The 24,623-nt window shown below is 39.9% G+C and overlaps 2 protein-coding genes across 2 annotated transcripts; one reads left to right on the top strand and one right to left on the bottom strand.

The window, feature by feature from the left end:
* Positions 1–859: 859 nt before the first annotated feature.
* LOC146478303 (ubiquitin-ribosomal protein eS31 fusion protein) lies at positions 860–10,784 on the top strand. Its single transcript, XM_085111839.1, has 5 exons — positions 860–920; positions 1,027–1,096; positions 6,176–6,230; positions 7,550–7,737; positions 10,571–10,784. The coding sequence occupies exons 2-5, from the start codon at positions 1,049–1,051 to the stop codon at positions 10,760–10,762; spliced, it is 483 nt and encodes a 160-aa protein (XP_084967965.1). The 5' UTR covers positions 860–920; positions 1,027–1,048; the 3' UTR covers positions 10,763–10,784.
* Positions 10,785–13,300: 2,516 nt separating this feature from the next.
* On the bottom strand, positions 13,301–23,287 carry LOC146478302 (calcium/calmodulin-dependent protein kinase type II subunit alpha-like). Its single transcript, XM_085111838.1, has 3 exons — positions 22,649–23,287; positions 18,297–18,670; positions 13,301–15,749 (listed from the first exon to the last, which is right to left on the bottom strand). The coding sequence occupies exons 2-3, from the start codon at positions 18,648–18,650 to the stop codon at positions 15,045–15,047; spliced, it is 1,059 nt and encodes a 352-aa protein (XP_084967964.1). The 5' UTR covers positions 18,651–18,670; positions 22,649–23,287; the 3' UTR covers positions 13,301–15,044.
* Positions 23,288–24,623: the final 1,336 nt, after the last annotated feature.

Raw genomic sequence — 24,623 nt, 5'->3', positions numbered from 1 at the left:
CCCTATGCAAAAATGGCTGACATTTTATTATTCTTTTGTTTGCATTCATATTAGCTTTACGGGTCTAACCTCGTTCTTGAGTTCAAAAATCAAAAGAATATTTTGCCTTGAACGAGGCTAGTGAGGCTAATTTGAATACAGACAAAAGAATATTAAAATGTCAGCCATTTTTGCATAACAAGACGAAACGAGCAAGGTTCGCAACATTCGCTGTATTATTGTAGACAATTTATGCTTACTGCAGCATATAAATGGAACACAATCAAAATACGTATATCATTAAAATGGATACAGAAACGTAATGTTCCGAAGACAAATGTCGATTACTGCATCAACTTATAAAAAAAGGTTTTGTTTTTACAAAAAAGAGCTGTACTGGCCGTTGTCGAGAGGTTATTTTGGCAGTTGGGGACGCACTTTAGTGGCCGTTGCCGTTGTAGAGAGGTTTAAATAAGAGGTAATGTATGGACTGTCCGCCGGGACAAAAAAAGTGGCCGTTGTAGAGAGGTGGCCGTTGTGGAGAGGTGGCCGTTAGTGGAGGTTCGACTGTATTATTTACTGCCAAAGCTGTCAAGGGCTCGTCCTCAACACCTTCCCGCAGAACAAAGGCTTAACACATATTCAGTGTTCGACGCGAGAGTCACGATAGAGAGAGGTTCTGTGATTTGAGCCATGGTTAAGACAATGTTGAAACAAAAAATTCATCTAAAAACAGCGTGTCCTGTGCTAAGATTTGCCCACTGGCGCATGGCAAAGCCTGCGAGCAACAGGGTTTTTACGTGACCCATATATGAAGTGTAATAATCTCACCTTCAAGATCGACAGCGATACTAATGCACAGCGGATGAAAACCCTGCGAAAAGTCGGTTGACCACCCCGAATCTTCCTCTTTCTCGTGGTTGTCCGCCATCTTGTAAAAGGTTCGAAATAGTAGCGGTGATTTTTGCACTTTTTCTTCCTTTAAACGGTGAGTCATGTCGACATTATTTGGCATGACTGACGTCTGATTGCTGTTTTGTCCATCAGGAAATTCTGAAGCGGAGCCACCATGCAGATCTTCGTAAAAACGCTGACTGGCAAAACAATTACACTTGAGGTTAGTAGTGATTCTGTGACACGTGCTTGCAAATGGGACGGCTCGTACGAGTGCTTTAAATAAGCTTATATATAGACAAACAAACTTGCTTTATACCCTTTTTGTCATCCCATTATATTCTTCTGGCAATGTTGAAAATATCTCATTAACAACAGTACATCTTCGAAAATCTGCAAAGAAATATTAAATTATGAAGGTATATTATAAACCCAATTGGGATATCAAGAAAACTTTTTTTCTGAAAGAAAAAGGCTTGCTTCTCACCTGAAGAAGAGGATGGTGTATTACTTAGCATTAAAAAAATTCATGCCCACAGAGAAAACTCATAACAAAAATTGCAGGAAACAAGCTCAACTTTGCTTCAAAATTTATCAAGGTAAACATTGGTCACTATTTTCTATTTTTTTTCCAACAATTTATGTTGGCTTCTTGACAGAATGCCACAGGCTAAGTTTCTAAGTATTGTAGTATTTCATGATCATGATGTGGGACAAACATGGCAGAACCATGGATAAGAAAGATGTTACATTCCCTAACTGCCTGTTAACAACCACCTCTTGGTTTCTCAGTCACATTCAAGAACATGTTTGTAGTTGTAATAGTAATTGGTCGTTTCGCCTACAAGTTGTTGCTAATGGACTGTTTGCTAACGTTTTGTATTGATGTAATGCAACTTTTTTATTTACGTTTTGGTTGAGAGATTTTTATTTTGGGACTTGGGTGGAACTGTTCCCTTCCCCCACCACATTCTTGCAGACTTCAATGTTTAACTTAAACTTAAGTGAAGTCTAGATTGTATGTTGAATTTAAGTCCCAAATGGATATCTTAACTAGAAATACAGTACCGTGCAAATGTAAGTTGACAGTCTCAACTTGAAACTCGATCCTCGATCCTCGAAGCTATCGAGTGTCAAGGTTCGAGTATCGAGTATCAAGACACTCGAAGAACTTTTTGAGGATCTCGATGGCAGCTTTCTAGGAAACTAAATTAATTTCTCAAACCTCAAACAATAAGAGATAACAAAAGCGATTTTCCCATGGCTCTTGCATGTAGTCTTTTTTTTAGTTTGGTTGAAAGTTGAAGTAAATCAAATCAGCAGCAGTGAGTGTTCGATAAATCTGTTTCAGCACGTTTCTTCCTTCCCCGTATTATTTATTAAACACATCCGTTCGTCGTTGTTGTGAAATTAAAACATTCTTAATTTTTGTCATATGCTACACCAATTCTTTGTAATCAAACTTCAAACTCAAGGAAGTGAGCTTAAAACTACAGGATTGTGGCTTTTTCGCGGAATGTAAGACGATCGCTTCTGAAATTTATTCGCTGCGCAAGATTATACTTGATTGTATTTGAATCTTTAGAATGAAAACTTTGAAAAAAGCATTTCCTTATTTAAAAACACAACATTAACATTTAGAATTTGGCAAGGAACCGGGGAAACTTCAACGTGGCCGTTCGCTTGCCTTTGAGCAGACTTTGAAAGCCGCCGCGAATGTTTACATCTTCGGCGGAGCGTTACAAATTCACATAAATATTATCGAGATCGTCTCAAAAGGCAATGTCACGCTTTCTTCATTTTCTATCGACTAATTTTGGATTGTAACCATGTCCGCCTCTGACAGATGACTGGATTACTTGTTTACTAAACCCAGGAAGCAAAACTAAAAGATTGCGACTTTTTTGGCCACTGTTTCACAAGCTGAGAATGGAAACATGTGCATTCGTTTTTAGCCTCACTAAGTAGTACACTGCACATAATTATGCTTGATTGTCCTTTAATCTTTCTAATCAAAACTTCAAAAACAGAATTTCCTTGATTAAAATGCCTGCAGGGAATCTGTCTTGTCCCTTGTGCATCCTGTGGTTCATTTGCATCACAATTTGGTTGTGTTTCACCAATAGTAAACATTTTTTACTGCTCGATGAATAAACACATTCAGCCATCAATTACTAAGATTGCAAGATTCATCTTGAGAGACCAGAGTCTCGTCTCGGGAGATGGGAGTTGTATCTGTTTTCGATTTTCTTTATTCACAACTTTGTTTTCTCTTGTTAGAAATTGCATTTGCTTGCAACCGCAAAGAAGTTAGATTCCATAGCGGTTAATTAGCAAAGCATGATACATGTACATGTAGCAAATTTGAACCGCAATGAACTTGAAAAACATTTGTAAGTTTCAGGGCTTATCAAAAAACTGTGTTATAGATACAGGCACAGAACTTGACTTTAAAAAGGCTGTTTTTAATCTAGGAATTGTGTGTGCGTGGGAAAAGTTTCAATTGAAACTGCGAGTTCGTTTAGTGCATGGCTTTGCAAACTCATCGCTAAACGAAACCTTTGAAGTGACTGAACACATGATTTTTGTAAAATAAATCATCTCTTACATTGTGTGCAAATCAAAACCCTTGAACTGAATGAATTAAAAAAATTTATTTCAAATCATTTCAGCTTATACGATGCAAACATTTGTACAACGGAATCCATTGTTGGCACAGGCCGTTTTAAAAATGGCACAGATCGACGCATCACGAGACAAGTGTTTTTCTTCTCACAAGCAACTTAAGTTCAGTAATATTCCAAAATTTTCACTTAAACAGTGATGCTCGCAAGACAAGAGTCAAATCTCTAGATGCGAGAATCTCGTCTCGCGAGAAACGAGACGAGGCTGGTGACTTACTTTTGAGCGGTACTGTATTTGTTAGGCATGGTGTAATGGCGGATATTTTATAGGACCCAGGGCTCGAAATAACGGCCGGTCAACGGACAATGTCCGGACTGATTTGGGAGTTGACCGGTCAACCTTTCGTCTTGCCAGTCATGTTGACCGGTCACATTTGATCATTTTGAAAATGAAATAAATTAAAATTTCCATGCTGTTCAGTTAATTCAGTTGTAGCAAGTCGCTCTGTATTGTCATTTGCGGAACTTAAATCTGAAATCCTGGGTGAAATGCAACAAGAACCGTTGTTTACAATCCGGGCATTGAAAACAGACATCGGGGTTCAAAATAATTTATTTTCTAATTCACTTTTATTAGTTGATTTTCAAGTTTTGCATTTCTCCCTGCATATAAAGTAATTCCTCAGCCCAGAATAAATATAATCAAAGTACAAAAGCAAAGGAACTGTACTTTATAAAACCAATAGTTATTCCACTCTTCGCAAGTTTATCTGTGTGTTTATCTTTGGCGTGCGTAATATTAACAAAAAAGGTTATACAATGATAAACATCAGTGAACCTGAATCAACGTACAAACATTTTAACGTTTGCCAGATATTATTGGCCTATAGAGATAACACAAAATGAAGAACATTCAAGGAAAAACTGGTTGTGATTGTCATGGAACGTGTTACAGAAAAATATATATATCTTAAGATTTGGGAGTTAAATAAAAGCCGGATGTGCGTACAGTACGTCACGTCACGGGAACCCGCGCAGCAGGCATGTGATCATGAATATGTTGATAATCGCCGACTTCTTTGATTCTATCCTGTGTATTGTAATGTTCCCGAGTGATGTAATTAATCAAAGTCTTCTTGTGTGAAGTAATGCCCTCGAATATCTAAAGTACTTTACTGTTAGTGTACTTCAACAGCTCAACAACACAATGTACGGAAAGAGCTTCTCGGTTGTGTGCCACACACAAAAGCTTGAGATGTTTGTGTTGCTTAAAGGGAGATATTTTATAACTTTCCTGAGAAATTTCTTGGCAGTTGTCAATAAATAACATTTCCAGACTTTCAAATTTTACCATATTTCTTGAACACTTGATGTGTCTTGCGGTTCCGGCACACCCAAGTTAAAATGCCTGGTTACTAAGCTTTTCTCGATGAATCTCTTGTAATGAGGAGTATAAACATGGATTACTGGCGGAGTTTTAGGATCAAGATCTCACACCGTGATACGTACACCAGAAATCATCATATTTGGAGGCATTTACTATGCATTTACTTATTTACAAATTTAATGTATACGATAACGATATTTAACATACGGTAGGTATTAATACACATACACTGTAAGCTTATTTTCATTTTGCTGCTGTAATTTACTTTTGTTGTTGACAATGAGTGCTTCAAAGTGCTCTAACTTTTTTGGAAATATATAACGCCAGTTTTGGTTCATGGGCCCCTGTTTTAAGAGTTATTTATTTTATATAATTTGACCGGCCAGAAACGGTACGTGACCGAGCTAAAATGAATTGGGCCGGTCATCGTGTCCGGAGACTCTCCGGAAATTATTTCGAGCCCTGGGACCTAAGCCGATCAAAACTCTATTGCATTATCCAATGATTACATTTTTATAAAGTTTGATTATACACCAAGCCCTTCCATTATAGCTGGTGATTCCCAACACAGGATCTGAAAATTAACTTTTTTGGGCAGGCGCCAACTGGCGACTGAATATTTTTTTCAGTCGCCATATGGAAAAATGTGGTTGCCAGAAATTGTCAATAACATTTTTCCTTCGCAGTAAAACACAAACCAAACTTTTTGGTTGCCAATTTTTCTTTTAAGAATCAGAACGAAGAGAATGCATTTGGGGCCGCGATGGCGATTTTTCTGCTAACCTATAAAATTAAATACCAACAAGCTGATCGTAGCTGTGAAACGTTGTGGTAGATTTATAACAACAGGAAAATAGGTTTTATACTTCAAAATCAGCGGAAAGGTAAAAAGTAAGTGACCAATTGGCGGGCGGCTTTGAATTTTATTTTAATCGATTTGGCTGAAAATCAAAGTTATTGTTTGTATAATGATCGTGGCATGAAATAGTTAATCGCCCGTAGGCGACCAGTTGTGAAATTCTGGTCGCCAGTGCAAAATTTTTAGTTGCATTGGAGCCCAGGAAAGCGCAATTTCGGACCCTGCAACAATACAGTGGATACTAGGATTTGTCCAAAACATTATACCGACTATGTCTTGTTGAAAGTACTGTACCAGTCTTAAGCAGTCACCCTTTTGTGCATTGTGGGTGGTTGTTTGGATGGGGTTCATTCTTGTACTAACAGTGAGAACAATGAATGTTCAACAAAAAACAAAGTTTTTGTTTATTTATTCTCATTTATCTTATTCTAGGTTGAACCCAGTGACTCAATAGAAAATGTGAAGACAAAGATCCAAGACAAGGAAGGTAAGACTTGCTGTTTATGTCAGGGAATTAGTAAAGAAATCTCCCAAGGTGCAGGTCTGTCCAATGCGTACCGTTTCAGTTTGTCAGTTCAAGAGACAAGTTTCAACCCTGAAGGCTCTCCTGGCCTTTAGTGAGAAAATTGGGTGTGCAAAGAGCATGTTCCTGGTAACTTTTTCAAAAGATTAGGTGAAGTTTGAATGCATTTTTCCCAACAGGGGTCTCTCTCTAGGGCGCCTGGATGCCCTTCTGGCTAAAACACCGGGGCCCTCCCTTGTCTGAAGCTCTGGGCAGGGCTCTGTTACTGGCCACATTGAAGAGCAACTTGAGCATCAGTAACAAAACAAGTTTTGTAACAGTTTAGGAAAATAAGCACTCAAAGAATTATGACATTTGGCTTTGAAAATCGTTACTTTGACAAGAAACCTGACGTCAATTCATACACTCTGGTCATTTCATTCTATCGTTCAAGGTTACCATTCTTTCCACAGCTCTGGTAGCATTGTGCTCCTCGAACTCTTTACCGTATATTGAAATACGTATCAAGGCTTGCAGTGTGTCAACACTTAATATGGGCATGGTGAGAATTAGCACGCTCACTACATGCTGTCCGAACTGCGAGAACAAGGCAAATTTCAGCAAGTATCAATAGGTTGGGAAACCTCTCTGTGTAATTATAGAATGTTTCTCTCCAAACTGGTCTTGCAAAAACTCTACCTGCCTCCCAAGCACATGCCTTTTCAACTTAAGCCACTCACACAAGCAAGTGTAGAAAAACCATGGTCAACAGGCACTGGCTTGAAGTGATGAATAAACACATCAGTGAAAGACCCCCACCCCCCTCTTCCCCCTCCTCTGGGCAGTCCTTAGCCCATGGCCAGGTCAAATGAGCTGTTTGAATGCCCTAGTTGTACAACTAAAAACTAAGTTGATTTCTTTGTTATTTGGGGGCACAGTGTACCTTAATTCTAAAGAAAGTTATTTTAGGTCAAACTAAGTCTCAAACAAGTCCTTTCTCATGATCGTTTCAATAACAAAAAAATAATGAGGCCATCAAATGGCATGGGATGGACTACTACTTGGTCACGGGATGGCTACAGATGGAATTGACTGATATATACTTAGTGAATATGTACACATGTCAAATTTGAAACAGTGAAACAAATGGCTAGTTTTTCCAACCATCTGCTGGCCAAAATGCTACTTCTGCTGCCCAGTTGCCAGTTGACCAGCATTAGTGTTGAGTCCTGCAACATTGCCCCTTTGTCAACAGTAATTTTTGATTGGTAAACTGCCTCTCAGAATGTATTTGTGATTCCCAGGTATTCCTCCTGACCAGCAAAGGTTGATCTTCGCTGGCAAACAGCTTGAAGATGGGCGAACGCTCAGTGACTACAACATCCAGAAGGAGTCCACTCTGCATCTTGTGCTTCGTCTGAGAGGGGGAGCAAAGAAAAGGAAGAAGAAGAACTACACCACACCAAAGAAAATCAAGCACAAGAAGAAGAAGGTAGGTAGCTTTTGCAGAGGAAGAAGGGCTCTTAAAATCTAGGTTTGCTACAGTTAGGGGGAAGTAAGGAAGTTTGCATCACATCAGCAATGTTCCAAATTCTACTTGGAAATCAGGGATTGCTTTTGGAATAGACACTCCGTTGAATTAGTTGAAACTAAAACAGCCTAGGCAACGCAAATGATAATTTTCTTATGTCTGTATGGGTGATCGTAGCAAAGCATTGTATATATTTTTTACAGAAAATTTGTTTGTATTAAAAGTTGCCTGGTAGAGTATGAAGGTGTCACAAAACTAAAGTACCGGACATTCTGTATGATCTTGGATTTTATATTGTTTCATAAACTAAATTGAAATTTGTCAGCTCAGGGCAATCTTGCCTATCTAAACTTCCAGGTTTAATCAGAGTTCACAATGAAAATAGGTTACCAAAATACATGTACAATTGAAGGTCTGAGAGCATAACCGACTTATGTCGAATTTTAGCCCGGCTTTCGATTTCACTCGGATTTGTCCGAATTTTGGCTCTCCCTGGTTTTGAAAACATTTCGCGGTTTTACAATCGTGGACAAAACCCCTTGAGAAAACCAAACACGAACAGAACCAAAACCACTTGCTTACTTCTCCCTCCCACCCCCTCCCAATGACAATGACAACCGAACACAGACAGGCAAAAAACCACTCACTTACTGTTTCTCCCTTCATAATTCTACCACAGTTACTTCTCCCTCCCCCCCTCCCCCTTATGCAATGTTGATGTGGGAAGTGATGCTTGCCAGGAAATTGTTCGTAACCCAAAAGACAACATTGAGTCAGGGGGAGGGGGAGGGGGACGGGGATTTGGTAGTTTGCTTGTCTACAAGTGACAGACTTGGAAGGCAAATTTTTTTTATAGGTTTTGTCAACGTCAGACTCGTTTTCCAAAATATTGGTAGCTTAAAAGTTTCCACTGTCCACGAGCCATGTTTAGTCGCACCAGTTGTTGTTTCTATAAGTAACGTTTGAGATGATATCATGGTTTGCTTTTGCGGGTTGTAACAAGCCCAAAATAGATCAAGGCAGTCGGGATAAACAACTTGCATATCGTACTGGCTAGTTGGTTTCGCTTTTGTTTGGTGAAGTTTGTAAACGTACGACATCTATGGATCTTTTGAAAAGTTATGAAATTGACGAATGCAGCTCACAGGAACTGGTCGAAATGTTGTCCAAAGAATCCCTCCTTGGTAGTGATGACTGTGTCGTGGCGAATTTTTCAATTCAATTATCAAATCCCGCGGGAGCATCAGAGATGTGCGAGGTGTTTTGCAAGCCTTAGTTGTGGTTTGCCAGGCTTGAAATTCGGTATGTAACGATTAACTTGACAATTTCAAGGCAATGATTCAATAAAAGTACGATTAAGATAGATTTTCAACGGTTGACACCGACTGCTTGTGAAAAGAATAGATAGTCAGTACCTTTTAATAGAACTGCCGTTAATCGTTGTTAATTGTTGAAATGGCTACATGTCTTCCTGTTAATCGTGTAGAATGCTAGTATTTTGCGTTATCAAGAGTGATATGTTGACAATCGGGACAAAGCTGGATTTTACGCCAGGAAATGGACACATTTTCTCTTGGAGAATGTAACTGTTTACATTTCTGACATTCCTGTCACGCACGTAGTAGTTTGTAACAGAATCAAATAAAAGCATGACAGCATTCTTTTCGTTGCTCCCGCGAAAAAGACCGCTTTCGTGTGCCGTGTTTCAAAGACAATGAGTGTATATTGAATACAAGTATTTAATACTCAGTGCATTGTCCTTTTGGTCATCCAGTGTCTATAGTGTTACCGGTATACTGTATCTTTACAAGATGGTAAAATTTCTCAATGGCATTAATACGAAACACAAAGCGGCGTGAAAAAATACTGGACAATGGTTTGCAATCGAATTGTAGTTCACATGCAAAAGTTTGGACAAATCCGAGCTACATTGAAAAACGGGCTGAAATTCAACATAGGTCGGTTATGCTCCCAGCCCTTCAATTTGTTTGGACAGACAAATCATAGCATGTACATGTAAGTTGGCCTTAAAGTATATACTTCTTGTTTGTCGTCTTCTGCTCATCCCAAAAGTCAACTGCTCTACACTTGGGGACCGCGCCTTCGTTCATGTTGCTCCTGTCTTATGGAAATGGCTGCCATTATCAATCAGAACCAGAAGCAGCCTTGCCATTTTTAGAAAACAACTGAAAACATTTCTTTTTAGGAAAGCTTTTAATTTATGATTAGTACTGAATGTAAAGCGCTTTTGAATATTTTTTATAGTATTGGCTCTATATAAATTTAATTATAATTAATTAATATTATTAAAGGAAGTTTACAGACTTTATTTGTTCCCAGTGTACTCTTCCTCACTCCTTGACATTCAAATTCATTAGTATTCCTGTGTTTTTAATGTCCATCACACATTAAAGCATCTTGTCTGAAAATAGGTCTCTAAGCAAGCCAGTTTTAAGGGTCACACTTCAGGATTTCATCCACAGACCCACCTAGTGCAGCTTAAAGAGAGCACCTCAGTAAAGTTCTGCAGCTGATTAGCTTACATTTGAACAGTTGCACTTTAGGATTTCATCCACAGACTCAAAAGTTAGAACAGTCTTGTACAGCATCAATCAATGTTGAGTAGTTTTCATTATTTTGAATGGTCATGGTCCAGATTTCATGTGCAGACGTATAAGGTGGAACCTCATTTACAGTACTGTAGTTCTCAACAAGTTGACTTTGCACTCCCTCATCCTCTGTTAACTTTTGTCCTGGTATGATCACTAATGTCGCCCCGATCTATTCTTAATAGGTCAAGCTGGCTGTGTTGAAATACTACAAGGTTGATGAGAATGGGAAGATCACCCGTCTGCGTCGAGAGTGTCCATCAGAGTCCTGTGGAGCTGGAGTGTTCATGGCCAGCCACTTTGACCGACAATACTGCGGCAAGTGCTGTTTGACTTACGTGTTCAGCAAACCACAGGAAGGCAAAGATGCCAAATAAATAAATTGTAAACTTTCCAGTCTTCTTTTGTTTCTTGATTCTTGTGTTTGTCCTGCAGAAAAAAAAGTTACTCTTGATGTAATTAATCGGGGCTGTCATTGCGTCTTCAGCCACATGTTACACTGAACTTCGTACCTGTGACAATCTTGCTGCTTTCTGAGTAAAATTACCCTACAACTGCCAATGTTACGTGTAACATCAAGATTCCTTCAAGGGTATTCTGCTGTAATGTTATGGGTTACAACCCTTCATGTTTAATGTATGTGGCACATCTTGTAGAACCCTCAAAAAAGAGCCATCCAAATCTAACAGTCTCCCTTAGAGAGACAATTGCCCCTGGTTATTGAGAAACTATTGGCAGAAAGGAACCACCATACTCTTTTCAAATTTTGATTTGTTGTGGTTGAGTTTCGGTTTTTTAAAAAGTGCAACCAAATTCTTTGCAAAAAAAAAATGGATGCAAGTTTCTCAAAGGAACTGTTGTAGGCAGGCGCGAAGATCAAAGCATATTGGAAAAAAAAAAAAACGAAAAACCCTGAAATTTTTAATGTAATGTTTTTGTCATTGTGATATTCGCATTTCCCTCATTTTTGGCAATCGGCCTATAACAGTTCATCCGAGAAACCCAGGCTGGAATTTTAGTAGTATTTTTCATAAAAACTAAAATCAACCCGTGATAAAATTCCACAGTCAGGGAAGTTTGTATCAAGTCGGGAAAATTCTGAAATCAGGATGCAAGGTTTGCAAAAGAGTTAGCAGAAACATGTACCAAAGGAACTGACTTCTGTGGTTTGTTGCCAAAGGATTTGTCTGGTAACTCTTTCTTCAGAGGCTCCCTTCCCATCATCCCCTGCACTTCTCATTACTTTAGTCTCTCCCGTCCCTTATTTTTTTTCTGCGCAAGCCTGAAAGAGGCTTCTGTGGAGGGGAGAGGTCTGGTAAGGACAGTGTCAAGTCAGGGAATATTTGTTATTCTTGACGAATGGAGACCCTGTGGTACAGCTGTATCAAAACCTGCATATGCAATGTGCAAGTAGCCTGGGAATACATGCGCCTAGCATCGTTCCCGGCTCCTTAGGCGTGTAAATGGGGCTGGGGGCAATGAGAGGCAGCTGTATTAGCAAGCTAATGTGCAAGTTTTGGCTGCCTTGAAATGGCAGCCTGGGTTCTAACCATCGGAACTCCTCAATGTTCTTTTTGCTGACTTTTTACGGTTCAAGGCCATGGGTGGGAGTCTTTTGAAGCCAGATGGTATTCTGTTGCAACTGGTTGAAGTATGGTCATTTAGTCTCCTCAGGCAAACTTTGTGGGCGAAAACCTAAATGGAGACTAGTAGACCATTACACTCAGCTGAGTAAATGCTTAATCCCAGAACACATTCCCTGCCTAAGTGGAGCTTTATTCTCTCAGTTTTCTGCCAAACAAATGGGGGTCTCGATCATAAGGATTAAGAATACTAAATTGTACAAGCATCATAAGGTGTCCAACCTTACAAAAAAGTCTCACTTGTGGTACACTGCCACGTCATATCGATTGTCAATTGCTATTTGAATCTCAGGAGGAAATAAGGGGCACATGCTCCATTATTAGCATGATATAAACAAACACAGTTCCTGCTCGCTGTGTCTGATTAATAATTATTTAAACCCACAACAGGTTATTTTATGACTTTTCAATTAGAAATGATGTTTTCAGATGGGAAGTTGCTTCACTTTTTAGGCCCTACAGTATGTTGTTTCTTAACCATTAACCCTTCAACCCCTAATATCAAAGAACAAATTCTCCTGTCTTGTCACTATACTTTTCTTATAAAAGTACTGGGGAGAAGTTATTAAAATATCAAGAAAATTCAACTCGGGTGATCATATCCTTAATTCTCGTGGCCTCAGGGGTTGAATAAGCATTGATATTAATGAGAAATTTGACGCTGATCGCTGTTAGGGCTTAAAGGTTTTCAATTCACTTGTGGGTTTTTATTGTGGTCCACTTCATGTTCTTCACACCTGGCCTTTGCGTAGGTAATTTTTTTCCAAATTTCTGGCACAGCTGGGAGGGGACTTCCTCCACCAAATTAAATGGAGGAGACGGAAGTAAGGACTCCGAGTTAAAAAGTACCAGAACAGTGTTTTGTGCCATGGCTCAAATTGGGTTGGACCTCTTCCCTGAATGACCAGGTCCCTTCCCAGGCTTTTGTGCGTTTGATTGACTGGGGCAAGCTCAAAAGGAGGCTTGAGCCTGAGTGCAGTAAGCGCGCGTTCAATCTCTTTATCAGCCATCCCTGGACATGATTTTGGACGAAAAATGTGGAATGCAATCATCTTGTGACCTTGCTGCCTGGATGTACGTTGTCATTACCTGTTTCTTTCCCCTTCTGGGCAAGTGTAGCCTTCCACGCAGTCGTTTTTAGGCGACTAATAGAGTCCCCTAAGAACGACTGCGTGGGAGGTTAGCCCCCCCCCTCCCCCCTCTCTGCGTCTGCCGCCAGGAATCGGCCACCGATATACCAGCTTCTAGGGTAACAAAATATGAGATGAAATACCTGGTTTGTCCATAAAATGTTTTATTTGTTCTCCTAATATCAACGCGTAAGGACATGACAGGAAAAAATGATGACACACACACGTACAGTCATTGAACGGGCTTAGTCACTCGAGATGGGAAACGACTTATTTAAGTACCCCCTTAGGTTTTCACCTTCCCCCTCCTCCGGAGAGGCTCTTTCATAAAAAAAGGAGTGAAAAGTAGGAAATTGGAAGAAAAACGGAAATGGAGAAAAAGGGGCACAAAGGGACGACGGGAAGAGCCTACCCATCGTCCACCGCGCTCCACGTTATTTCACTCTCTCCAGTCCCTTACATGTCTCCGCTCGATCGCTGCGTGCGCTTAATTTCACTCTCCTTATTTGTCTCTGCTCGAGCCCGAAAGAGGATTCTACGGAGGAGAGACGGTTTTCACCTCGTTCTGAAATAAAAATTGGGTGGTATGATGTGAACACCCCTCGTATATTTCCGCTTATTTTATTGTTTATCTATTTAGAAAAACAAAAAAAAAAAAAACAAACAAGAACAGCTGACGAAAACATTTTGAAAGCGCGAGACTGAACTCCAAACGTTTTCGTTTGAAGGATTCTATTCCCAAAGAAAGCTAAGATACACGACAATTACGCCTATCATCATTCTCTAACTGGGATTTGATCGATGAATAATATACCAATAAAACCAATGTTTTCACGGGATAACCCTTCAGTTCCATTAATGGGAAAGCCCTCAGTTCCATTAATGGGAAGCCCTTCAGTTCCATTAATGGGAAAGCCTTCCTTTAGCATCGCGTTTACGGCAAATTAAACGGCAAACGCCAGGCTGAAATTTTCCCTTTGATGAAAAACAATGAAGTTTTTTTTTCGGTTTAAGCTGATCTCCACACAGTAGGCGACACCTATCGACCAAACACGAAGAGAGAGAGAGAGAGAAAAGTGAGTACGAGAATCACAAGTTTATGCATTTTAGAACAAAGTGCGGCTTGACGTTTCCCGTTCGGCGGTAACCGTAAACGCGAAGCTAAATCTCTCTATTGTTTACTCTTACGTCAACAGCAGGCTTTTCGTAAGAAACCATATTTGACATACATCTTTACTTAGCAGGGCTTCGTGTATTGGCCCTAACTAACGTAACATAAAATTAGCCGGTAAACTAAGTCTAAAAAGCTAAAAAATGCAATCTAAAATATCATCTTTAACGACATAACGTCAGTTTTATCCTTGGCAGAAAACAGCGACAAAGCAGCGAGGGCCGGGGGACTAAAAAACTCTTTCGATTAATCGTGATATTTACTATCCAATCAGTGCCCAGAAACAACTTAGTACCACAGGTGAATTTGAGATAGTCAGTTCTGGGAGGTTTTCGGATTTATGATTGGACGGCTGTTTCTACGAAGGTGAGCGAATGAACTTAAAGCGGGCATTTTTCTGCTGCCTTGTACCTGGATAAATGGGCACGCGAACGTGAATTTCTCGCTCCCATCAACCCTAGCGCCTGGGGATGATTAACAGCACTCCAGCGGTTGCACTGTTGTCTCGTGCAAATGAACATGACGAACAAGAAATAACACAAAGTCAAAGATGGCTTGAGTAAGCAGACCGCCGTCGTTTCACAAGCTTACTGAGTCTTTCTACGAAAGCGTTCGCAGGTGCTCGCCAGTTACCTATGTATCGGCGGACCTCATTAGTTTTGCTGAATGTAGAATTGGAGCAATATTACATTCGCTTAATTAACGTATAGTCTGGTTAAACGACAGTGGAATATCTGACTTCGGACAAGTTCATGGCTGAATGATAGAGAGGGAAAAATTTTCCTTTCAAATGATCCAATCCTAGGCGCTGCATCTTCAAACTAGAATGCATCTCACTGATGGTGCATTTGAGTTTCTCTGTGAATCGAGAGCTGCTCGATAACGCACTACTATGCTTTCTTCTTGGGCGTGGAGAATCTGACGTGGACATTTTGAAAAACCAAGGATGTCTTAAGGCCTCTAAGGCCGTGATGCGTTGTGATGTCTGAACAGTAAGCATAGATTTGATAAGATCTTTACACGAGTTGGACACCTTGCTCCAAACGGGAGAAGATAAGCTAAACTGACCTCGAGCGGCCGCTAGTAACATCTTTTCATTGTTATCGTTCCAAAATGGAGGATAACCCGCCACCAAGAGGTGTAAAAGGACACCACAAGACCATAGATCCAAGGGGCGACCAATAGGATTGTCTAGAATTGTTTCCGGCGCCAAAAACATCGGCGCGCCGCGCGCGGGACAGCATATGACGTCAACACCACGCGGGAGCTGAACCGCGAATCCGAAGTCGCAAAGTTTGACCAAAAGTTGTTGCTTGGTTTTATCTCCCGGATCTGGAACCTGTTTGACAAGTATGTTGTCCGGTTTGACATCGCGGTGAACAATGTGCTTTTTGTGGAGATAAACAAGAGCATCAATCACCTGAAAAACAACAAACAAAAGTGTCGTTACTCAGTATGCGCGTACACGATCAAGTGAATGACCGGCAACTTTAATAAATGACTTAAATTCAAAGAGAATTTCATGCAGCGGCTTGAACTGCCCTGAGCTTCGAGGCATCACCTTTCGCGGCTTCTAAGAACCAACATGGATCTATCTGCTGAGCAACTTCCCAGCGAAAACGCGAAACTTTGTTACTTTCCTCACTCAATTGAAAACCACTCTACGTAACAAAACCATTAAACTACAAAACAAATACATTTAGCAATAATGTATAAGTAAGAGACCAAAGTAACGCTCTTGATCAGCCAATCAGATTTTGAGAAACATGCAGTCGGTGCCAAGCGCGGGAAAACACGGTTTATCTTGGAATCCTAGAAAACAACAGGTTTGCTCTGATTGGTTCAGTGTGAGTTAGCCTGTTTACCAAAGCAAGAACTGGAATCGAGCAAAAGTATTCATGATTTGAAAAGGGTTATATTTGCAAATATCAAAAGCTTCTTTTCGTCTAGTAAAGGCCAAGGCCCTCATCTTCTCATCTTTGAAAAAAAAACACGAATGGACAGGAGATAGAAGCACTTTCATTTTCGAACGCTCGGATTTGAATTAGAATATACCAATAAGTCTTTCTATCCACCGACTCAAAAGGATTTTTTTTGTTTTATGTCATTTTTTTGTCGTTTCGATTAAATTTCTCTCATTTTCTCCCCGTCAGGAAATCGTCCTGGGCAAGCTTCTTCAAAAAGCTCTCTTTAAGTTAAATGGTGTTTATTTGGAGGTCATTAGAATCATTAACAGCAACTTGTGTTGTGTTTTTTAGACTGAGAATCGAAAATTTAAAAAAAAAAAACTGATAAAGCAGGCAAGCAACTCACAAACATTTCATGTGCAAAATGAACATTGTCAGAATTCGATCGAAGGCCGACGCTTTCTGATCTGAACAAAGTTCTCCCAGTCTCGCTGTCCTCTTCCGAAAACCTACTGCATCTGAACGTTTGTACGTGCCGGTACATATTTTAATACCAAGGTTAGTTACGCAATAAATTGATTCCAAGCATCGTTAATTATACCGCAGAGAATTCAATTTCTATAAATGGAGATTGCTTTCATGAAACGGCTAAACTCAGTAGATTGTGGAGTTTATCCAATTCTTTCAAAGCGGCCGAAATTTGTCTCTTATGGCTTTCACCTGAAAGCTTTTGAGAAAAGTTTGAAATCTTTGGCACCACATTGTACAATTATTATGATTTCTATCGCAAAAATTTTCAAAAGCACTGGGCCCAAAGGGTTTTTTTTTTCTCTGAAACATTTTCAAATACCTACTTTTAGCGTGAAAGATAAATCTCTTAAGTACCTTTGGAGTATGTTAACAGAAATATGTTTGACGCCATAAGTAAATAACTGCTGATACTAAAACAAACAAACTTTTATCTTGCCGAGTGTGATATTTTTATCAGCGCCTTTTGAGAGTTTTATCGCTTCCGGAATGCAGCATTTCATCAGATTGAATTGTCCTCTGAGATGAATAAAACGATATACTCAGATATACTCTAATCTTGCAGATACAGCCGGAATTCCAGGGTTGGTTAGATGTTTAAAATTTCTTCCAAAACATAAGTTTATGAAGGTCTCTCAGGAGAACATCATATAACGACGACTCGAGTTTTTGAGCAACCATCACGGTGGTATCAAGTCGTAAAAATTAAGGAATGAAACATTTTTGTCATAGTGAAAGGATCTGACATTAGTGCATTTTGACACTTGTTTTTTCACAAACTCCAGAACCAAGTAGGTTAAAATTGGAATAGTTCTTTTAAAGACAGTCAACCATTCCCACGACACGACACGAAAACAGAACTAAACAAATTAAAGGACTCATTAGTCTCCCATTGTAAACGCAGGCCGCGACTGTCCCTTCAAAAGATGATGGAGTGATCAAGTCAACAACTGCGCTAAGCGTTACCGGTCTTGTTCAAGTTCACAGCATTTTCTTTTAACATCCCTTTTCTTCCTATCCTCCTCCAACCAACCCCCCCCCCCCCCCTCCGCGGGGGGAGGGGTGATGTACTCCGCTATACAAACTATATGTGCAGCCCTAAAGGGTATGGTGGTTGAGCCGTTATGGTCTAAAAATGGTATAGATTTTAACCATTTTGTTTGGAAAGTCTGAAAATAGGTATGGATTGTAGAGACCATGGTTCAGAATTGGTGTAAATGTAGGCTAGGTCTGAAAAAGGTCATTGGGTTTGGAGAAACGAGCCACACACCCCTACCAAAAATTTCGGGTAGTACCCCCTCGGGAAGCAAGATTTTGTTTTACTTGATTCTAACAATCGAGTCTCTGGTTGAAACCCTAAGGAACCTAAGAGTGAGCGTTTTTTCAAATAAAAGCTATTGAGCAACACTTTCCTTAAAGTTCTCTCGTTATTTTTCAGTCTTTTGTAATCGGGAATTTGTACCTCTCATAGCGTTAACTCATCATATAAATGTCAAAAAGCTTACTTTTATCAGTAGCTTATAACTTCATACCTGTTTCACAATGTTCGCAGCTTCTTTTTCGCTGTATTTGTGGCGTTGCATCATGTGGTTGAAAAGGCTGCCGCCTTCGACGTATTCCAACACAAAGTACATGTATGCTCCTGTCGTGAAGGAGGCATACAACCGGACAATATTCTCGTGAATCACATCCGACCATACGTTTATCTCTTGTTCTACAGCTTCCTCTTCGAACGCTTTGTTTCTTGTGTCAAATTCCTTTAATGCGAACACCGTCTGTGACTTGGTCTCGACGCATTTGTAAACCTGCGCGAAGGAGCCTTCTCCCAAAAGTTCCTGGATTCTGAAATCTTCTTGGTCCTCATCAGCAAACGAAACTTCATACATGATGTTGTTTCTCGAAGTTGCTGCAAATGCGATAGGGGACGCAAATAAGTAAAGTTGAAACGAGAACGGATGCGGCAAGTATTTCAGTCGATCCCTTTCTGTTCATTTACACCTTAAAAAATTGTTTGGTTATGCAGTTCGCAATACAAACAAACACACATTAAGTCAGCATTCAAGTTTCTCCTTTGAGTGGTCCGACATTCATGAGGGTTTATTGGACATACCAATTAGATCGTTGCTGTGATTGCTTTCCGTGAGAGCCGTTTGAGGAGAAGTTAAACACTCTTACTGACCGAAAATGAAACCGCGATGCCTGTTCGTGTGTCAACAGAGCCTAAAAGCGACATGCAACATGAAAACTACAGCTGGTCCGACTTTGCGGAGAATACAAGAAGTGTCAAGGATTTTGTAATACCTTTTTGTCGAACTGTAATCCCAAAGGCATGATTTACACATTTTCATAACGCATTATTAGCGCAATTTAAGTAAACAAGCATGGCATATAAATTACCTAAAAGTAGAATGTCCCGATGCACTATGTTTGCTACAAAAAGCAATTCACATCCAAGCGAGAACACGGAAGGCACTGGTTTAAAATACTTTCAAAATTGTGACGCGAAGTTGACAAGCCGCTGAACCGTGGCAAAAGTTTAATTGCTTGTTCAACAAAGCCAAAATTACGAGTTTGAAAGTAAAGAAACTAATTACGGGTTGGATTGATTTATTTGGCTCCTGAACAACTCGAGATATCTTCTTTCTTATCACTGTCTCCTGGAAAATGTTCTTCATGCTTGCTACTCAAGTAAAGAGAAGAAAACTTGCCGGTCGACTGATAAAACACGATTTACAATTGGCTGCTTGAGAATTAAAGAAAGTTTTTGTTTTCAAAATTCGACTTTAAGAGATCATTTGCATAGCTGAGACAAGCCCGCCAAAACAAAGCCTCTTGGGGCCAAAAAGTAAACAACCACGCCGAGAGAAAAGAACTTAATGGATTTCCATCTTCTCGAAGCTTTGATCAGAATAAACATACACTTGCCGGGGCAACTCAACCTCTTCCTTCAGCAGTTATAATTCTCACATTCCAAGCTTACTTTCTCTCTTACTTTATTACACGGTTTAGCCTTCTTTATTTCACACTGAAAAGCTTTACATCTGAAGGTAACATCAGTTTAGTTTTTGCCTTCGAAAACAAAATGACCCAAACCGCGCGCGCACTTTTGGATCCCATCTTCCCGCGAATGCAAAGGATTTAGCTTGCTGGAAGGTTGCTTTGTGTAAAGAGACCATCTTAATTCCCACACAGTCGGCTGGAATCTAACTGATAACAACAAAACTTTCATTATTACGACGCACGTAGCAATTATCCTTTAATTGTTTGCGGCAAGGACGAAGGCAGATGTGCACGTGTCGTACACAGATGCTTTGCGCTTTGAAAATACTACCTGAAGCGTCGCCTTTTGCTACAGCTGTTTCAAACTTTTACCTTCCAATTAAAACTTCACGAGCGTTACTTCCAGTACCATTCAATTGTACTGGAGGGCCAACATGACCAACGATATCATCCCAGTGTTGGATTCAACCACGACGTGCGTGCACGCGCAATAGAGGTAACGATAAAAGCTTTTCTAAAGATATGCTCATACTGATTTTCTTCAGTTTTGTAGCGTTATTGATACGAAGGCGTCTTTGAAGCAACGCAGTGCACATAGTGTTTACTTCCTGAAGCGCTGGAGAGATTGTCTGAGAACGGTCAGTTTCCATAGTTTCTCTTGCATGGTATAATGGCTGATATTCCATACAGCTAAGCCAATCAAAACACTGCAATTGCATTATCCAGTGATCTAGTTCTTATTACAGTCAACTCTCGCCTTGCGGGTCGACAGTCGCTATTACGGACACCCCGATGATACGGACAGCAACTAAACCCCCGTCAAAAATGAATTACAGACGTTTGACCGAAATAAATTCCTGCTATTACGGACTTTAAGGACACTAAGTCGCGGTCCCGAGGCTGTCCACAATAAAGCCTGAGATTCGTGATATTAAAGGACTGGTTTTATCCGGATATGTTCTTTGACAAGTTTCATAAATAACTCTTCAGCCTTTTCCCACGTTTTTCCCTAATTCGTTCCAATCAGCGACAATAAAATAATAACTCTTGGAATTTTCAAGAGGTGAATCAGCAGTAGAATCATTCATCAGAATCTGGAACCCGGAAAAGCATGATCATTTCTTAGTTCTATCATAGTTCTGTTAACTTGGGCGCATTTGGAGAAATATTTTAGGCACTAATTACTCAGTCATATTTACTTTTAAAGTGCATGGCATTCCGTAATCTCGTTCATCCCTTTATTTTTATCGGCTTATTGTTTTTAAACAAAAAAGCAAAGTCTACATAGATTAGAGCGTAATATAAACAAATATTGTATTCTTTCGCTTCGTGTGGGATGCTGATGAAACGTAAGCTCGTTAAACTTGTTCATTCGTGTTTTTGGAACGCGATTACACTTTTATTGAGGCGTTGGAAGTAATTAATCCATGCTAGTATCCACAACCCGCCCGTCAGTTCCTCTAGAAAACAGATTGCACGCTCTTTAATTAATTGTGAAAATTTATCTTAAGCGAAAGCAATTACCCTCCTGAACTCTATAACAATTCAAGTTAGCTAACTGATATTTTTCTTAAATGCGTCAAAATTAAAAATAACATAGAAGAAATTACTTTTCCCGTCTTTCAGGTTTTGCCATATTTCAGTAACCTCCACGTGTCAGGCGTAATCGGGGAGGGGAGGGGAGCGAGAAAAAAATTGACTTTTTCTCGCTCGATTACGCCTGCCGCATAAGCTAATATATCATGATTATTACCTCCACCATTGATTCGTCGCTTAAAAGTTATCATCACTTTACCGCTAGTTGGAACAAAAAAGAACTGGCTAGTTAACCTTTTAGCACCAAAACGTTTTTTTTTTTTTATGCTATAAATAAATCCCAAATGAAACGATCGCGCCAAAACAACCGTCCTCATTGATCAAATGTGACATATTTATGAAAGCTTTATGTTCAAGCAATGTTCACAACCCTCGCCATTTTCGGGTGGATCGTTTCGTTAACTACAGTATACACAGTGAAAGACGAATGAAAAACTAACATACTAGGATGTGAACTGAAACTGAAATGAGTTCAATCGTCACCCGGACAGTTTCCTTTGCAGTCTACAATATCCGCCACTGATCAAAGCTGTATGTCATGTTCTCACGTACTGTTTATACCCTTGAACTTCGAGTTCAATGGATTGTTTTAACCACCCCAAGCAACGTTAGCAGACAGTCAAGTTCAAGTCGCTGACCCTTTTAGTTTGAGAACGTTTTAATACAACCGTTTTGGAGCCATAGCCATAGCTAATTCAACCTTTTCTTTTTAGCAACAATCAATACTAAAACAAGATGTAATATTCATTATGTGAAGAACGTGAGCCAATAAAAATAAGTCAAAGTACTCGGATTAACAGCAGCTAATTTTGAAACTTGACAGCGGCTAATTTAAAAAAAGCCGGTCAATAGCTTTTTCTTATTGAACTAGCTAGACACACCTGATAAGTAAACAGTTCTGGTAAAATTTGGGAATATTTCTTTACACTGCTAGCCGCGATTTTGTGAACAGGTGAACTAAGAATGGACCTGAGCACTTGTGTAATGCATATTTTATCATCTCACAGTTGCGCTGAATTCAACCAACCGGCGACAGGTTACGATTGGAAAAAGTTAGCCTAAAATGTCTGTACCTTGGATTCTCAGTTGGCTCATGTTTCAACTGGTAATTACACTCGCTTTTCTCGTTGAATAATTTGTGTGCACTGGACATTATGTGGTAACCAAAAAGCAACTTAACCATTGAAGCACAACATGTTGTCCACGATTCCCAGCTCCTTTCCCATTGTTTCAAATCTATTTCGCTTTAACAACTTCCACCGCAAGATATAATTTCTGTAATACTTACCGATAAAATTTACACTCCGCGAGGTTTGATCGAGGTCGATCTTTCGGAATCTCCAGCCGGGATCGTCCTTAAATGTTGTATCGTCAATACGAACCACTTCAACTCAATTCAAGTAATTAGCGATATCTCCGTAGACCATGCAATACGACAACGTCAGTTCGACTGGTGCAAGTGTCGCTATAAATCTTCAAGAATTCTGCAATTCTGCACACAAAACGCAGCCGATTTCAAACACAGCTTCTTCCGGCAGCCAACTCCTTCAAGAATGTAATCTTACCCTGGCAGAATCCGCGAATGAAAACAACTTCTGTAATGACAAAAATCGACTCCGTTCGGGGCATTGAGCAATTCTGTCAACAGATTAAAGGATCTATTTCATTGTTCGCTGTTTAAGCATTGTGCATTCTTACTTTAGCCTTTGACGTTGGCTCATTAGCATTTGTGATTAATCACTAATGACCCGAATTATCGGCTGCAACATCAAATAAAGTAGAACAAAAAAAGATAAAATTGTATCTATTTTAGACCAATCTCAATAAAGATGGGGCATGACTCCCCATTAAACAGACAAAAGATGCATTTTGATGCAACCGTATCTGTCCTTGCTTGTATAAACTTTGAGCATATCTTTTATATGCATCATGTAGTTTCAGCTTTTGGGATCTGTTTATAAAATCGTCAGGTGTGACCATTGAAATAGATGCTGACGGGCAGAACTTTCTAGTGAAGGGTAACGTTTAGCAGTTTTCGACAAATGCAAACTTTTCTGTAAATTTGCCAAAGTGCACTTTGCCAATCTTAGGTTAATTAACTGCATACTTCAAGGACTTCAACTTTTGTTTTGTTAGCCCCATCTTTCGTTTACTTTAAATATCTTTTAGTCATTCTAACGATGTTGGAGGCCATCAAGTCTTGCTGTGACAAGGCATAACTTCTTTCTTCTTCTTTTCGCCTTTTTAACCGGTTCGGCTCTTGTTGAAGCCATCACGCCATGGTGTAACTAAAATTAGCCTAATGGCGTAATGCACATGAGATCAGTGGCTCCACTTTGAAATCCTGAAACGAGGTGTGATTATTCAGACCGCGAAAGTGCGCTATAAAAGTACCAGGTTGGAACAGTACTCAGTTCACGTCTCTCAATTCCGATTGCCGTCTCTCTGTGGCGCCGTGCTTTGACATAACATCAGGTCTCGATAAAGCCGAGTAAAGGAATTTGCAAACGGGTTTTCTTAAGCGATATTGCGGGTGGGGAAGAAGAGAGGGGGGAATGTAGAAGAGTAGGAGACGGAGAGATGAAAGAACATTCATTCTGTGGGGTTAAATGTTTTACAAATAATCCCTGCATAATGTTTCTTTTTCAACTGGACACTGTTTTGTTTTTCATCACATCAACAGTAGAGTTACACGTGGGGGCGGACATCGCCCGAGGCAAGTACTTTACAAACAGACCGGCTGACACAAAATGCACGTCATTCAGTCATTTTGCGGTCGCTTTTGTGATAATTATAGAGCACGTAAGATAAACCGAAGAGTCATGATTTGCAGATTGCTGTTGTGGCTGCAGCTATTGTTGACGGTAATAGCTGTGCAAATCACGGATTTAGCACCCCGACCATCACTTAGTAGAGTTATGTATTACCTAAGACAACTCCCATAATTTTCTACTGTAGCAGTGCCAGCTTACTGTCCCTACTCCCCCTGGATTGGGAAACACCATCAATGAAACTTGTTGTCTCTCTCTAAAGATAGTCCCCTCTCTCATCTCCCACCCCCACCCCCAATATATCACATCAAGGATGACCAATATGCGATAAGCGTCGCTATTAGCACAGATCTACGTACGTCACCTTATAACCAAATACGTAAGGACGACTCATTATATACTGAAAGGCAAGGCAACACTCTGGGGTATCATGTAGCGCACAAAAAAGCTGGTTTATGAAGCCTTATTGCGCCACCATGGTTGATTCTTTGT

The sequence above is a fragment of the Pavona decussata genome, unplaced genomic scaffold (genome assembly GCF_977016875.1).
Source record: "Pavona decussata unplaced genomic scaffold, jaPavDecu1.1 SCAFFOLD_64, whole genome shotgun sequence".
In the NCBI taxonomy this organism is placed as follows: Eukaryota; Metazoa; Cnidaria; class Anthozoa; order Scleractinia; family Agariciidae; genus Pavona; species Pavona decussata.
Note: the sequence above shows the minus strand (reverse complement) of the source record. Positions and strands in the feature narration are given on the sequence as shown.